This window comes from Spea bombifrons, chromosome 1 (genome assembly GCF_027358695.1).
Source record: "Spea bombifrons isolate aSpeBom1 chromosome 1, aSpeBom1.2.pri, whole genome shotgun sequence".
NCBI classification, from domain to species: domain Eukaryota; kingdom Metazoa; phylum Chordata; class Amphibia; order Anura; family Pelobatidae; genus Spea; species Spea bombifrons.
In genome coordinates this window covers 132,344,941-132,361,276 of record NC_071087.1, presented here as the reverse complement: position 1 = coordinate 132,361,276, position 16,336 = coordinate 132,344,941, and the positions used below count along the sequence as shown (strand labels likewise).

The following is a 16,336-nucleotide window of genomic DNA, read 5'->3' as shown; positions in this document are numbered from 1 at the left end:
ATTATAAGGCATGTGAATTATGTTCCTTAAAGGGGCCATATTGTGACTTATTGACATTGACATCAAATAAACTCATTAAAGGCTGTATTTTTTGTGACATCCCTTACAAATCTTTCGTGCAATGCATATCAATTATGATCTGTGCTTTATGCAAGTCACAAAGGGGGGGTGATGCCTGTAGTCACTGGTCCCCTTGGTAATATGGAACACTGCTAGTGCTGCATTAGATGGAGAAATACGGTAATGCAGGAACGTATAACAGAACAGCTTAGAGTGTGTGTGTATCAGGGAGAAGTAGCATGAGCGCTGTATGGAGCCGTGCACCAAGCAATAGAAGGGCATCCATTCGCTGCGAATGCCTCTGTCAACCATTAAAAGTAAATGGATATTATGCGGGCTCTTTAAAAAGGAGTGTTTTGCGTTACATGTGAACTTCAGGGTTTTTATTTTTTTCTATTTTTTATTTTTTTGCACTTTTCCCCTCCTTGATTTAGCAGAGCACTGTGACGCAGGCATTCCCGGCCACTAGTCTGCAGCCCATTCCCTGTGCAGTTGTGTGGAGTTGATGGCACCGTGCGAACAGGGAGAGGAAAAAGAGGAGAAAGAGGGAGATCTAAGGAGGAAAATGTGGAGAATGAGCATCTCGCAGAGGGATGGGACCAATCACCCTCTTTTGAAGCTCCCTTGAGTTGGATTGCAGCATGTCAGCGAAGTCTAAGGGAACATCCTCACCAACAGAGGGGCAAGCCTCCAAAGCCAAGGTGAAAGAACAGATCAAGATTATTGTGGATGATTTGGAACTAGTGCTGGGAGATCTGAAGGATGTAGCTAAAGAACTTAAGGAGGTAAGGTCTCCAAGAGGCAAGAGAAAAGAAGAAGGCTATTCTCAACTCATTGGGGCAACACATAGCAGTTGGATTGCTTAAACTCTTGATAAAACTACCAAACATGAGTAATGGCTATTTAAAATTCATTTATTTTAATGCTTTTCCTTATTTTGTTACTGCATGGGTACATTTGGGCAGTTTGCAAAAGATAGATGCCAGCATACAACTGACAATGCTTTACATGCCCATTAAAACAAGCCACCCTTTCATATACATGCATCAATGTGCATCTGAAGCCTGAAATGCTTTTAATTACCCCATCATGCCCCTGACTATATGATTCTGCCCCAGCAGTGTAGTGTCATTTTTTCCCCATGATGAATTCCCATGCAGTGTTGGTGGGGAGACTGTAGGTGATTGAAGATTGCTGGTGTTTTTAATGGAGATCTGTGATTTATTCTGGATTCTGACATTTCACGTAGACTTGTTTTCTGAGTAGGAGTTGCCTTGAATTGATTACAAGTTTTGGGCTTGCTCTGCACTGTACCCATTGCTTGTAAAACAGTGCATGTTGTGCAGCCAGTAACAATCCTACATGTATGCTGTGTCTGTATGATTCATCTCTTACCTTGTGACTTTTTTGTATCAATGATATCCAGATCCTGTTCAGCCATTGCAGAAAACAGGGGTTGTTTTTTTTAACTATTTAAGGGCCAGGGCTTTTGCACACACTTTTGTATGTAAAGGGTCAATATCATTAATGACTTACCTCTCACAAGGCTGCCTGACTCTCATTGAAAGCACCTTTCTTAGCTTAGAGAGATTTGCTATGTCCTGTATTACAATAATCCACCATACAGCTCTGCTTTAATTAACACAGTTAAGGGAGACACCCCTGAGATGCAGAAAACTTGATATGTATCCACTTAATTACAAAATGTGGGGTACGCCTAATGTCAAAAACCATTAATAAAAAGAACAAAATCTTTAAATGTACACACATTTTTTAATTATTATTTGGCACACTGTACAAGTAGCCCTATTGAAGTCTCTATATGTGAATGGACAAAAAGGTTAAGTAAAAAGTGTGGTTTTTAAACCCATGTTACAGCATCTGCTTGAGAATAATTTACCATGAAAAATATAGTGTATTATGCATCACGAGGTCATTCCATATGAATGGTTAGTGTCAAAGGTTTGAAAAAGTAATTAGGTAAGCGCTAAAACAAGTAATAGATTTCATCGTAATGTTTACATTGGAATGATTCAAAGGCATAAATCAAAATTCTCTATCCGTCTTGAGCACATTCAGGGAAAATCATGCATCCCTTTGCCAATGGCAAGTGTCAGAATCCTTCTGGTTTACAAAGAGACATAACGGATCTCACAGGATAACGTCAACAGCAGATAAATGTAGCTACAAATAAAGAAAACGTTTTTATTTTTTTCCTAAGCAATTTCCTAAATCATAATTTTGGAGCACAACTGGTCGACAGATGGTTGGATTATTTACTGAAATTCAAGTCCAAAGACTTTGTGCTTTACCTAGTAATCCTGGGTTTGCCATTTATAGAAGACATTCCTTTCATTCAGTATTTAGTATCTATTTGAACTGCCTGCAACAGGTTTTTATTTGTGTCTTGGAATTTAACCAACAGTGCGCCAAAGCATTCCGAGCAACAATATGTTGCTCCAATAGTTAAAAGCGTCATTTAAATAATTCCATCAGAATGTTTGTATAATGTGCTGGGATGGTTCTATCGATGCGGTATAATAATGGCATGGAAGGGAAATGTACTTAACTTTCATTGAAGGGTGTTATAATTTGTAAAGTTTTTATTTTTATTTTTATTTTAGATTTTTTCCTCCAGGCATTGTCTTCCAGGGTGTAGATGAAATGGCTCTGTTTACAATTGTGCTGTAAAGAATGTTGAATTACATCACATGTCAAAGGGATTTTATCACCATAACTGGAATCAAAATGACAAATGAATTATATCATTTTCTTTCTTTCTCATACAGTAGTCATACAACACGAATCTTCTGCTTGATTAACTTTATTTTTTTTATATAATGACACTAATGGCTTGTGAATGTAAAACACTGAATTGTACACAAATCTTTTTTATATGTATTAATCATCTCTCTTTTTTGTGATTCATTCCTCATCTTACTGAAAGCATTTGCTGATTAAGGATTTTTGTCCCACATTCTAATGCCAGTGGCAAATAATTCAATTAAATTGGATTTCTGTATTTTAAAAGATCTGAAAGGATATCCTGATAAAACCTATTTTGTTGCTGATTGGGGCAGCCTAACATTGAATGATGACTGTAACTGGAAGGCAGATGGAATCACTAATCACTAATCCTTCATCCCAATTTTGGGGCTCTTCTTATATGTCGAAAAAATTAAACACAGTGGATTATTTGTTTAAAACAGACTGAACAATATAATTCTTTTCTGTTGTCATTAACCAACTTCTACACAGTAACATTTATATTCATAGCAGTTGAAACTTAATTTCTTAATATGCTGTATAGTGTGTACTTATTTTTTAATCTGTGTGTGTTTGATATATTTGGTTTCAAAGTAGGAGATCAAGGAAATAAAAATGCGGAAAATCCATAACAATTGTTTTCCTGTTCTGTTTAATCACACCACAATTATGAAAGTAGAGAGACCCAATCACCTGCCATCTAGCAGGTACAAGAACTTCTCAACTAAAAAGGAGAAATAACTTAAAGGGGCAGTTTAATGACCCTAAAGTACTTTAATATGCATTATTTAAAATAAGAAAACAAAAATATAGGAAAAATCACTTACCCAAGATAGACGCTGCAGCTATACTCTTTGTCGTCCAATGACTCTTGCCATTGATTGGCTGCTTGAAACAGCCAATTGGTGGCAATAAAGCACACCCATTAAAATCAGTGGGAGCACTTTACATGTAGGTCTGAACCAAGCTGCTTGCCGATGGTCTTGTAGCCCATTCCAGCCTTGTGTAGGTCTATAATCATGTCCCTGACATCCTTGGACCGCTCTTTGGTCTTGGCCATGGTGGAGAGTTTGGAATCTTATTGATTGCTTCTGTGGACAGGTGTCTTTTATACAGATAACAAACTGAGATTAGGAGCACTCCATTTAAGAGAGTGCTCCTAATCTCAGCTTGTTACCTGTATAAAAGACACCTGGGAGCCAGACATCTTGCTGATTGATAGGGGATCAAATGCTTATTTCACTGAGTAAAATGTAAATCAATTTATAACTTATTTGAAATGCGTTATTCTGAATGTTTTTGTTGTTATTCTGTCTCTTTAAACCTACTATTAAGATTATAGACTGATCGTGACATGTCAGTGGCCAAACATATAAAATCAGCAGGAGATCAAATATTTTTTTTCCTTCACTGTATATATATATATATTATGATTTGTTTTAATCATAATCATAGCTGCATTTGGTGTAGGTAACTGTTAAATGTACTGTAGGTTCTGTGAAAATAGCCAAGGGACAGATAGTTCTGAAATTAAATACCTTTTAAGTAATGGCCCTGCTCAATCACTTGATAAAACTAATTAAACCATAAAGGATAGTACTAAAATAGATGAGATAATTTAATCTTCACATGGCAATAAGGATTTTGAATAGGTTATATTTCTATAAATTTGCACATAATTATGGCCCATTGCTGTCTGTTTTACATTATTTTTTTCTGTTCTACAAGAACAAAGGTGAGCAGTCAACGCATGGTAGAGCAGTGGAAGTTTTTTTTAACCCTTTGTATAATTAAAGCGTGAGCTGCTACTGGCATATTAAAACACTGGTTACTGGTCTTAAAAATGTGAAAATTAGATTTTTGTAGTGAAATTTGCCCTATTGGTACTGATACAATAATAACCATAGAAATCCAATGTTTTGAAACCTGGCTAGCTTAATACAGGGACTAGGGTTTTTCCACAGGACTGCACAGGGCACTACTGGTATGTGTGGTGGGCTCTTATTGTTGGAAGGTGGTATTGACATTCCAGTTCATGTGAGCAGTTAAAAAGTGTGTGTATAGCATTATCTGTTCTATATAGCTCCCTTAGATTTTTACTATTTTCAAGATACTAGAAATTGTTAGTATTTGGCTAAAGCTGATGGTGATGAATCTTTACTTTTGGTGCTGCATTCTGTTGCAGCATGAATTCTCAGTCTTGGTCATGTGTATCATTGTGATCTTTGTACTTTACACAGGACATACAAGCAATTGTGAAAGCTCTTGGCTTCCCTATTGCAGCCACACTCATGGTTATAGATCTCCACAGCTCTGCAATAAAGTCCTCATTGTAGTTATGTTGATGGTCTAAATGGTCCGCAAACATAATCATAACAATTCTAAGCGTATTATTCTATGAATGAAATGTGGGGTCTGGAACATGGGTCTTATTAGATGACATTGTAGTAGACAGGATAAGAATTGTCTTCCTTGTAGAACACCTAGAGCAGCCCAAAATCGAAATATGGTCATATGCATCTCTCTCCCTGAAAGTGCTGTATCCTTAGCCATTAATGCAATACCACCTCTGAAAGAGTTAAGGACCTTTTTATCACATTTGCTTGATCAAGGGGAAATACTACAATTTGAACTAATAAATGTATGAGTCGATGTAATGCTTGCGATTGTAACTGATTTTTATTTCAGCGTTGGCTGAAATGTTTGTCCAATGCTGCAGTATGTTAGCATACATTATTTAGAAAGCTGCTGACCTCTTCGTTTATTGCATACTTTCTCTGTGGCCAGATGTAGCAGGTGAGTCCATTTTAATTCAGAAGTATGCGCTGATGCAGAAAGAGTTTAATAATGTGTTTTGATAAATTTTTAATAGAATGCTCCCATAGATATGTAGGTTTAAATCTGGTCATTTAGCCAAGCACTTGGTTCTTTTCTTGAAAGGGAATATTTGATTTGAGGTCTCGTTTAGACAGATGTAGGACAACCATTTGTTTACAATGGGAAAATGCTGGCAGAAAGCTAACCTTTGCACAGTGTGCAAGTATATAGTTCAAGCACCGTATGACTGATTGTTTTCTTAAATGTATTCATTGCTAAAACGTGTTCCATTAGAAACTGATTGCAAACTTCCATTAACACTTCTAAGTGCAAGTGCATGGTGGTTGTGAAGCATACTACAAAACAATACACTTCTCACCTTCGTAATACCCCAACAACATGGCCTCCACTAGCAATATTTTGTATTTTTTTTTGGTCTATGTTGCCAAATTGTTGCTTACTAAAATATTGGTTCACAATTCAAAATATTACCCCTTACCATGTTGCACTATGCCATTAAAAAAGAGGTAGGTTTATATACTACTGGTGTCGTGGAGGAATGAGGCATGATGAATCCTGGAATTGGACAGTATGCTAGGAAGCACTATAATACCCAGTTGCAACCCCTGCCAACTTGTTAAAAAGGGATGATCTCCTTCACAATGTTTGACACAACCAAATTAATTTGTTAAAACAATGTTTGTCATTCACAATGATATTTAGTTAAGTTCACCTCACAGAAGCTGAGATAAGTGGCATCCTGTTGCCGAGTCATTGACATGCCGAAACTGAGCTGCAGCAGCAGGGCACAGGGCAGGCACTGGCAGACAGACATATCTCCAGCCTTAAGACTAATTCCCCTCCCCATATTAGAAAAAAAAAATGGATTCACCAAAGCAAGGAAGGTGAGGGGCAGCAGCAGCAGTAGTAGTAGTAGGGCACTGAGCCTGGGCAAGCTGGCACTGGCAGAAGCAGAACTGAATTTCCCCAATATTATACATTATACATATTATAATGCCTGGTTTTGTGACCAATATTTATTTATCAATGAAAAATAATATGACGTGATAAAAGATAATAAAAAAACAACTTGTTCACAAATTAGAGGTATGGCTGGTAGTGTTTTAAACTACACAGCAACATGTTTTCAGTTTTAAACAACTGAAAGAAAGTCATGCTATTCACAAGGTCAGTAGAATGCCTGGTTTTGTCACCAATATTTATCATATCAAGACAAAGAATAATATTTGATAAGATAAAGTTAATGCAACATATTTTGGGTTTTGCCCTAAACTAAATTACATGGATGCAGATGTAAATTAATACACTACAGTAGTACACCAAAGCTTCTCCAAGCCACCCCACACCAGTACATTTTCTGCACTAAAACTATGATTACTTTATTAAATTGCAGTATTTTATTTGAGCATCAATTTCAACCTCTGCTGAGCTAACTGCCGCTGTTTCACACTCCAACTCTCATCAGTGACAATCACAGCCATAACAATCAATGCGACCACTTCTTGTTTTGGTTTTTCTGCTACTTCTACCTATCAGTCATTGATATGTACCGTCCCTTCCCACTTTACCTCATCACAAGCACCCTTAAAGTTGTTGTGAACTTAGAATATGCTGCACTACAATGTCCTTTAAAATTCAAAACCCTTGGAGCAAGATTTTTTTTTTTTTAATGTAATTTCATTTAGTCTGAGACATTCTTACTTCTGTAATGTTTATTCCCTCTTCTGGGTGTTTATTTCTTTATTTCACCTGCACCTTGTTAAATTTAATCTTGGGACAAGTATCCTTAGCCATTAATGCAATACTTCCTCGGGCTGCGGGACTATAAATTGTAATAAAACGCATAAGGAGGTCTGTGGCTATCATAGAACCTGTCAAGAAAGCATCTGCTGCAGTGTTAAAGAATGTTGCAAAATGTAGTACCATCATAAACCTACACATTACTTTTATTCATCCATTCATTGTTCGTTTCCCTGTCCTGAATTCTGTGTTCTTAGTCTGCTGGCAGCTGAGGAAAATATGGGTGCATTAAACACTCTAATTCATATTCTTTCATAATGTGTCAGCATTTTCAGCCTATGGCCAGGTTATGGCCGGACCAATACTGTGTTGTCTACAAGCAATTGCATTACAACTTGGTCCTGTTAGAAGACCCAGTCAGGGCCAAGTTTTTACCGCTCCCATGCTTCACAGTTGGGATGGTGTTCTCCATATTAAAAGCCACACCATTTTCTTCTATACAGTACATAGTGCTGATCATCATGACCCAATAATTACATTTTTGTTTCATGTGACCAGAGAACACTCCTCCAAAAAACTAGATTTTTATCCTAGTGATCACCTTCAAACTTAATTCTGTTTTTTATTTTATGCTGGAGTTGTGGCTTCTTCGTGGACCAAAGTACTTTCAGCCCTTGGAGTTAATTTATGCTTTTTATGTTTGCATGCAATTGTTTGTACAGTTGATCGTGGTACCTGCAGTTGTTTGGAAATTGCTCCTAAGGAGAAACTGGACTTTTGGAACTGGGTCTTCTAGCAAGACAATGAGTTGTAACACAATGTATTGGTCTAACCACCACAAAGCCCTGACCTGAATCCCATACAGAATGTGAGGACTGAACTGAAAAACAGTGTCCAAGCAAGAAAGCCCACAAACCTGACTGAGATACAACAGTTTTGTCAGGAGGAATGGGCAAAAATTCCAGCTAAGTATTGTGAGACGATTGTGTAAGGCTACCCAAAGCGTTTGATTCAAGTTAAGAAATGAAACAAAGTGTATGTAAACTTTTGAACCACTGAAATTCTGATAAAGGCTAGTAATTATCTAGTAATTCTCTTTATTTAATTATAACACAAGTAAGATTTTAAGTATTGCACTTTTGGTAGCTATATATAAAATCCCCTTTGTGTTCCTTTTAAAGTATCTTTAGGTAGCGTGCCTTCCTGTATCTTGCTGAAATACAGGTATGGCCAAAGTGTGTTGATGATCCTGTCCTGCTGTGCGCACCCTGTGAAACTTACTACAGAGAAATATCTGGTCCCTGAACTACTTGCAGTAGCACCTGCTGTAATGACCTTCTCTGGCACTCCTCATCTTCTGTTGGGAAAATATTTTACTTAAGTCTGTTACGGAAGCAGCAATAATTTTCTTTCTTTATTCTCCTTCACACCATACCCAGTTTATGTACTGGAATTGTATTGAGGTTGTCACATAGAAGTATCCCCTCCTGAACCCAAGACCTGAAATTAGATTTGTTCATTTACTTTGATGTTGAAATATTTGTATATGTATGCTTTATGATATGGAATCTTACTTGTCAACCCCATCCAGCCATATATACTTTAGATTTTGCCTCTGTGCATACATTGATTGTGCGATACGTCTATTACCATTGTGTAGAATGTAGGACCTTAAAGCTTGGAAATGGATTCAGCACAAAGTTTTCTCTCATGGTCAGAGAATAAAAATGTCTGCCTTCTCTGTTGTTTTCCAGCATTGTCTTTGTCTGTTTCCTATGTCCCCCGTGCCTGACTATTCAACTTTGGTTAATCAATGGAGACATAGGAAAGCCTTTCAGATGTACCGTATTTGCTCGATTATGAGACGACCCTGATTATAAGATGACCCCCCAAAATCAAAATATTAATTTAGGAAAAAAACAAAAAGCCTGAATATAAGACTACCCTATAGGAAAAAAGTTTTACTAGTAAATATTAATTCATGTAAACAATATTTTCATATTTAATAAAAGCTATGATTGAGAAAAATATATTTTTTATTTCCTTTTATTTGCCAACTTGCCCCCCCCAGTTATGCACATCTGCCCCCAGGCTTGCTACTCTGCCCCCAGAAATGCCTTATACCCCCCTATTTGCCACTCTGCCCCATGATGTGCCTTTTAACCCTCTATATGCCACTCTGCCTCCAGAAATGTCTTATACCCTCCTATATGCCACTGTGCCCCATGATATGCCTTTTAACCACCTATATGCCCTCTGCCCCATGATATGCCTTATACCCCTATATGCCACTCTGGCATATAGGGGGTTAAAAGGCATATCATGGGGCAGAGGGGCATATAGGGGGTTAAAAGGCATATCAGAAATGTCTTATACCCTCCTATATGCCACTGTACCCCATGATATGCCTTTTAACCCCCTATATGCCCCTCTGCCCCATGATATGCCTTATACCCCTATATGCCACTCTGGCATATAGGGGGTTAAAAGGCAAATCATGGGGCTGAGTGGCATATAGGGGGTTAAAATGCATATATATATATATATATATATATATATACTGCTAACAGCAATCACACTCCTATCATGCCAAGGCAGCCAGTACATGCTGGAACCTGGGGATGTTAGAAGTGTGATTACAGCCTCCCTATGTCATGCTACCACCCCCACCCCCCTTACACATCCATGCTATCACACACACACACTCATTCACAAACACTTAAATACTCATTCATTCCATTAATCACACATACACACACACGCTCAAACCCCCCACCCCTCCACCCCCTTACCTGAACTGCAGATCTCCCACTCGCAGACTTCTGCAGGGGCCCGGCTGTGCGAGCAACTTCTCTGGCCCCGCCCCCAGAGGAAGGAGGGGCGAGGTAGAGTTATGTGAGGAGTTATGTGCTTCCTTCCTATTCTCCTGCAGCTAATAGCAGAGACGCTGCTCGCGATCAAAGCCCGGTAAGCATCACGGCCCCAGCAGAATGAGGTCTGATTAGAAGACGACCTTCGATTATAAGACGAGGGGTATTTTTCAGAGCATTTGCTCTGGAAAAAACCTTGTCTTATAATCGAGCAAATACGGTATTACTGCAATGAATAATGCATGAGATAATTAATAACATGTTATTAAAAATGTGCATGGTAACATGGCTTGGTAGATATAAAAAATAGTTTTTGTGTTTTATTTTTTATTTTTATTATTTCACGGCTGAACTCTTTAACATTTTTGTAAGAACATTTCATTTGTTAACGTATAACTTAATTTTGAACACAATTCTCATTGCCTTACTATATTGTAGGTTTTACAATACCAGATTGGAAGGCACAAATTCTAGTCAACAAGAATCTTGAGAGAACAAGGCTTTAGTTATGTGCGCTTAAATTGAATAACTGCTTCCTTTGGAATTTACAGTGGAAACCAAATCATTTGTCTGGAAAAAAAACAATTTCGAATGGGTTCTTTTAAAATAACTTAAGTAAGAGACCATCAAATCTGCCAAGTAATTCCACATCTTATGAGTGATTTACGTTAAACCAGTATGTTTTCAGAAATTCATCAGCTTAAAAGAACCCAGCTAAAATTCAGTTTCTCTTGTTCCAGCCATCATGTGCACTCTGGAGCATGATGGTTTTAAGGTATTTTTTCCTTTTAGGTAAATTAATGCATATTTGAAGTGCTTTAATATACATTCCCCACGATGAGCTGCTAAACTGTCCCTTTTAAATAAACGTAAGTTTAAGCTGTCTTAAACACAAATGGTTGTAGACCACAAACTGTTTTGAGTGACAAAAAAATGCATTTATATCATATTTATATATGCTTTAGGCAGGGCTCGACAAATTTGTTGTGAATCTAGGCACCAGCTAAAAAAGTTAGGAGCCAGGATTTTTTTTTTTAAACAGTTGGTTAGGAGTGATCTGATCATCATCAGCCCCTTACTAAACTCACAGCATTTGACCTGGAAGCACCCTGGACTTTCAAGTCAGTGCTGTTTTTTTTTTTTTTTTTTTAATTATTTTTTTTGATAAATAAATATATATATATATATATATATATATATATATATATATATATATATATATATATATATATATATGTAACACTTTCAATACTGATGTTCCATTGGAGCACAGCATTGACTGATATTTAGTCCCCACAAGCTTGTGGGGACAAATGTTAACCCCTGCAATGCCACGAATGTGTTATACACAATTGTGGAATTGAAGGGGTTAACACTGCACTATCGCTCTCATGGAGCGATCAGGCAGCAGAGGGGTGTTGACATGAGTGTGAAGACCAAAGAACCCTCTCCCCCTGTCCCTGAAGCTGCCTCTGGCAGCTGGGAAGCAATTGCTGGTCTATAGACCAGCCATTGCAGGGGGGAGTCTCTGATGACTGCTGTAGGCTTCCATGCCTACAGGAATTATCAAAGGGCTTGTGGGGGCTCGTTTTGCTGTTGCTGGTCTGCCTGGAAGCTTCCAGGCAGACCACCAGCAACAGAGCCCTGTACAAAACGGGAATTAACCCCTAAATGCCGCGATCGCGGCATTGAAGGGGTTAACGCTGCACTGTCGCTCTCATGGAGCGATCAGGCAGCAAGGGAGGGTTGGGGCTGGTCTCCACACTCATGTCTCATGTGGAGACCAAAGAACCCTCTCCCCCTGTCCCTGAAGCTGCCTCTGGCAGCTGGGACGCGACTGCTGGTCTATAGACCAGCCACTGCAGGGGGGAGTCTCTCTGATGACTGCTGTAGGCTTCCATGCCTACAGGAGTCATCAAAGGGCTTGTGGGGGGGGCTCGTTTTTGCTGTTGCTGGCCTGCCTGGGCTTCCAGGCAGACCACCAGCAACAGAGCCCTGTACAAAACGGGAATTAACCCCTAAATGCCGCGATCGCGGCATTGAAGGGGTTAACGCTGCCCTGTCGCTCTCATGGATCGATCAGGCAGCAGGGGGATGTTGTGTCAGGTCCCCACACTTGTGTGGGGACCCAATCAACACTCAACCCCCTTTCCTGAAGCTGCCTGTGGCAGCTGAAAACGCTATTGCAGGTTTCCCTGCAATCGCGGTTTCAGCCTACCGGATCACTCCGTGGGAGTGATCTCAGGCTTGGGGGCGGGCTCTGAGTGGCTGTTTTGTCTGCCCAGACTTCTGGGCAGACAGCAGACAGCAGCAGCAGCAGCGCCCCCGCGTGGTGACGCGGGGGCATTTTTTTGTGGACGTAAGAGGCTGACAAACTCCTAGGCACCAGGACGAAATTCTGAGTCGCCATGGCGACCTGGCGCCTGGGATTTGTCGAGCCCTGGCTTAAGGTTAGGGGCTTGGCAAACCATTTAAAAATGCTGCCGTTAGAAGTATACAAATGTAGTTTCCTCCAAAAGCTTTAATGATCTACAAAAACAGGTACTTTTTACATGGACAGAATAACGTAAAAATTCCAATCCATCACTCAGGTGTGTATGTGTGTGCATCAAAATCTTTTTAGCTTTCAAATACTATGTATGTACATAAATAAAACTGAGCAATTCCCCATCATCTAGAAATTGTCCTTCCATTTCCTTCACAGTAGAATTTGCCATTACCTGATAAAATGGACCTTTCAATGCTCTGCGAATGTAAACTCTCAGTAGGGCTGAATTCTATTACTTACCATGTGATAAATTTATCGTTCACTATCTTTCTCTGTTCCCCCGCAGACTCTGAAAAACACAAAGCGATAACTTTCTTTGATAAACATCACTAGAGTGCTTCCTACATATGGAGCTTTTAAACTTATGTGACATAGATATACATAAACAAAGAAAAACACTTTACACGTATTGTGCTGTTTTAATTAAGTGTTTAGATTTGTTTTTAAAATCAAATCTATCTTTTAGAGACAAAACCATACTTTAATTCATATTCACTTTCCACAACAAAATTGACAACAAGAAAAGGAGACAATTATTGTTAACAGTAGTTTGGGGATACAAAATACCCTACCAATGCAGCAAGGACTCAATTCTGATCAGGGACTACCTTTTATTAAGCAGCCGACCATGGGCATCAGCAGGGTACGGTAACTGGAGGTACTTGTTTTCACGGTCAGGACTACTTGCCAAGCCATGACGGTGTGGAGGGCGTGGGCATGAAAGGGTTAATAGCACCAGGCCTCTGGATTTACTAACTTTACCCCTTAACAAGGCCTCAGTTATACCAAATTAACCCCCAAATCCTGCCTGTATCCCTCCAGGTAGTCTGCCACCACTCACAATTAAAATATCTCTCTATATATGTATCAACCCACCCCGGGCAAACGATATATATACATATATATATATATATATATTTATATATATATATTGTCCCCTTGGTTTCTTGTCTACATCAGTAGTGCCTTGTAGATTACTTTAAAATAGCGAGGATGTCATCAAGCAGATTGGAGAAATGAATGGAAGAAAGAACATTTTGTTTCTAACCTGAATATTTGCTAGATTACTAGTGTTATAAAACCAAGTGAAACAGAAAATTAAATGTTTGCTTTCAAACCTTGCTTTTACTGAGGAGTGTATTCAGGCCAAATATTTCCTAATACCATCAAACTAAGAAGGAAAACTCTAATCTTTTTAAATGCATACTTATTTGGTTCTTTGCGTTTGAAATAACGGAAAGCTCAGATTGTCTGAAAAAAGACAACTTATTATATTTTACCTACTGTAGTCTTAGTATATTGAACAAAAAAAAAACAGGAAAAAAAAGACTGGAAAATGTATTAATTTTTAGGAACAGTAGATAACCGTGAAATGGCAACTAGTATTTAAGAAGAATCTATTGAGATAATTCTACTTGCCTGCCATGAGTTCATTACTGCATCAACTTAATAATAATTTTTAGTTTCTTATACTTATAGTCTGGAACAGTTATGTGAAAATATATCCCAACAATAGCAACACAATGTTAAATAAAATAAAAAAAATGTTTATGGCAGATGGCAACTTTTATCATGGCTTAAATGCAATCTCTCTCCAAATTTCCTCTTCCTGCCTCACCCTCCTCGTGTTTAGTATTATTTAGTCACTATCATTAGCATCAGAATAAAAGCCCTTCTATGTATCCATACATGCACTTGGAAGCATCAAAATCCTGACAACGAGGAATTGTAGGTCTGTTTTCGCTCTGGCTTTTGCTCCTATTGATTTTGCTCCTATTCTCTTTATAAGCAAAGGTCACCCCAATGTTTAGACTTTAGTCTGGCTCTAACCAATATTGTTTCGTCCAGCTGTAAGGGATTTCTATATACACACCTATAATGCTTGGTGGAGTTTTAGCTATATGAAAATAACCATTTTTTGATGAATAAGTGGGTAAATAGTTAGGGACTTATGGGGACTGGCAACTTTCCTACTCATCTGCAACTAAACTAGGAATGGCACTAGCACAGTACACGAGTGGGGCCCTGGTTGTTTCAAGCGCCTGGTAATATTAAAAAAACAAAAACTGTCTGTGCTTCTCAGCCTAATAAAGTTGGCAACAAATATATAAACATAATCTAAATGAGAGGTTTTGGTTATATGAATTGGCCAAAGCATAATTAAGCTTACCCGTCATGTCAAGGCATACTCTCAATAGGGTGAGAACCTACTCTCACCTCCTACATAGTGGGCACACAAAGCAGGTTATACGGCTACCAAAACATCATTTATTATTATTAATTATTTGTATAAATTGTACAGCCAATACACTGTATTTGCAGCATCCTCACACCTGTTTGGTAGGCTTCATTTTACACATTTGTATTATTTGAGCCTGAGACTAGCTTAGCGCACCAACATTTCTTCTTCCTGGTGATAGTCTATAAAAACTAAGTTACACTATTAGATTTGGACTCTTGTGGAATTAGGTCCAGTTTTCTTCTAACAGACCTATCTTTTAAAAACTGTGCTGAGATTCTTTGTGTCCTACATTGACCAAAAAAACATATTGCATTTATTATTTTATTTTCGAAATGCATTGCAGCTTCTGATCAGTAAATCACCCATACTTTTTTTTCCAACAAACAATACTGTGTTTTTCTAGCAAAAGAAATGTTAAACAATGTTTCCAATAATTCAGCTTCATTACATAAGTCTTAAAGAATGCATTTTCAATGCATATTTATATTCATGTCTAGCACAATAACATGCTTGAAAAACATCAGATATACAACAGATCATTTGGACAAAGAAATAACTGCTCTGTATGGTTTATAATATATATAATTACTGTAGGAATTGGAACCATAGAATCAGATTTTTTTGTCTGTGTCCATAGCTACAGTTGCTAGAAAAATGAAATCATACAAAAGACTTGCAGTAATTCTATTGAGTCCACCACTCCAGGGAAACATGGTTTTAACTCATGATGTAATTCAGATGCTTACAGGGTTAAGGCGAAGGGATGCTGTCAGACAGTTGAATAATATATCTAATGCTGTCTTTTCTCTACCACAGAGCAGATATACAACATTTTCAGGCTAGATTATGATTATTTTGTTATCTGATTTGGTAACTTATCTGTACAGGATATAAGATCCCCGATGACAGTTGGAGCATTGTACAGCGGGAGAATATATGGCTACCCAATAAACAAGTGTATAGCAGTGACCTCATCATCATAACCCAAGTAATGTCCAAATTCAAACATAATTATTTCAACTAAAAAATATATAATTAATGTATAGTGTCTAATTGTGTCTGCACACAATCTCTGTTGGAACAAATATCAATACAGTTGGCAGCCTCACTATATTAGATTTTACTGGCTAAGAAGAGTTGTGGGCGCACAGTCCCTATCGCACATGCTCGGTAGCCATGAAGAACTTTTTTTGGGGCTAGGCCCTTTTGTCGTACTAGGGAGCTTCCCCGCTCCTTATGGAAGAATGGAAGGTGATGGGGCTTCAACAGAAG

At 38.2% G+C, this 16,336-nt stretch overlaps 1 protein-coding gene across 1 annotated transcript in view; it reads left to right on the top strand.

The window, feature by feature from the left end:
- Nucleotides 1-398: 398 nt before the first annotated feature.
- PRR16 (proline rich 16) overlaps nucleotides 399-16,336 on the top strand; it is a 151,039-nt gene continuing 135,101 nt past the window's right edge. The window contains exon 1 of the mRNA XM_053474076.1: nucleotides 399-845. Within this exon, the coding sequence (XP_053330051.1) occupies nucleotides 702-845 (144 nt within the window). The 5' untranslated portion in view covers nucleotides 399-701. The remainder of the gene's footprint in view (nucleotides 846-16,336) is intronic.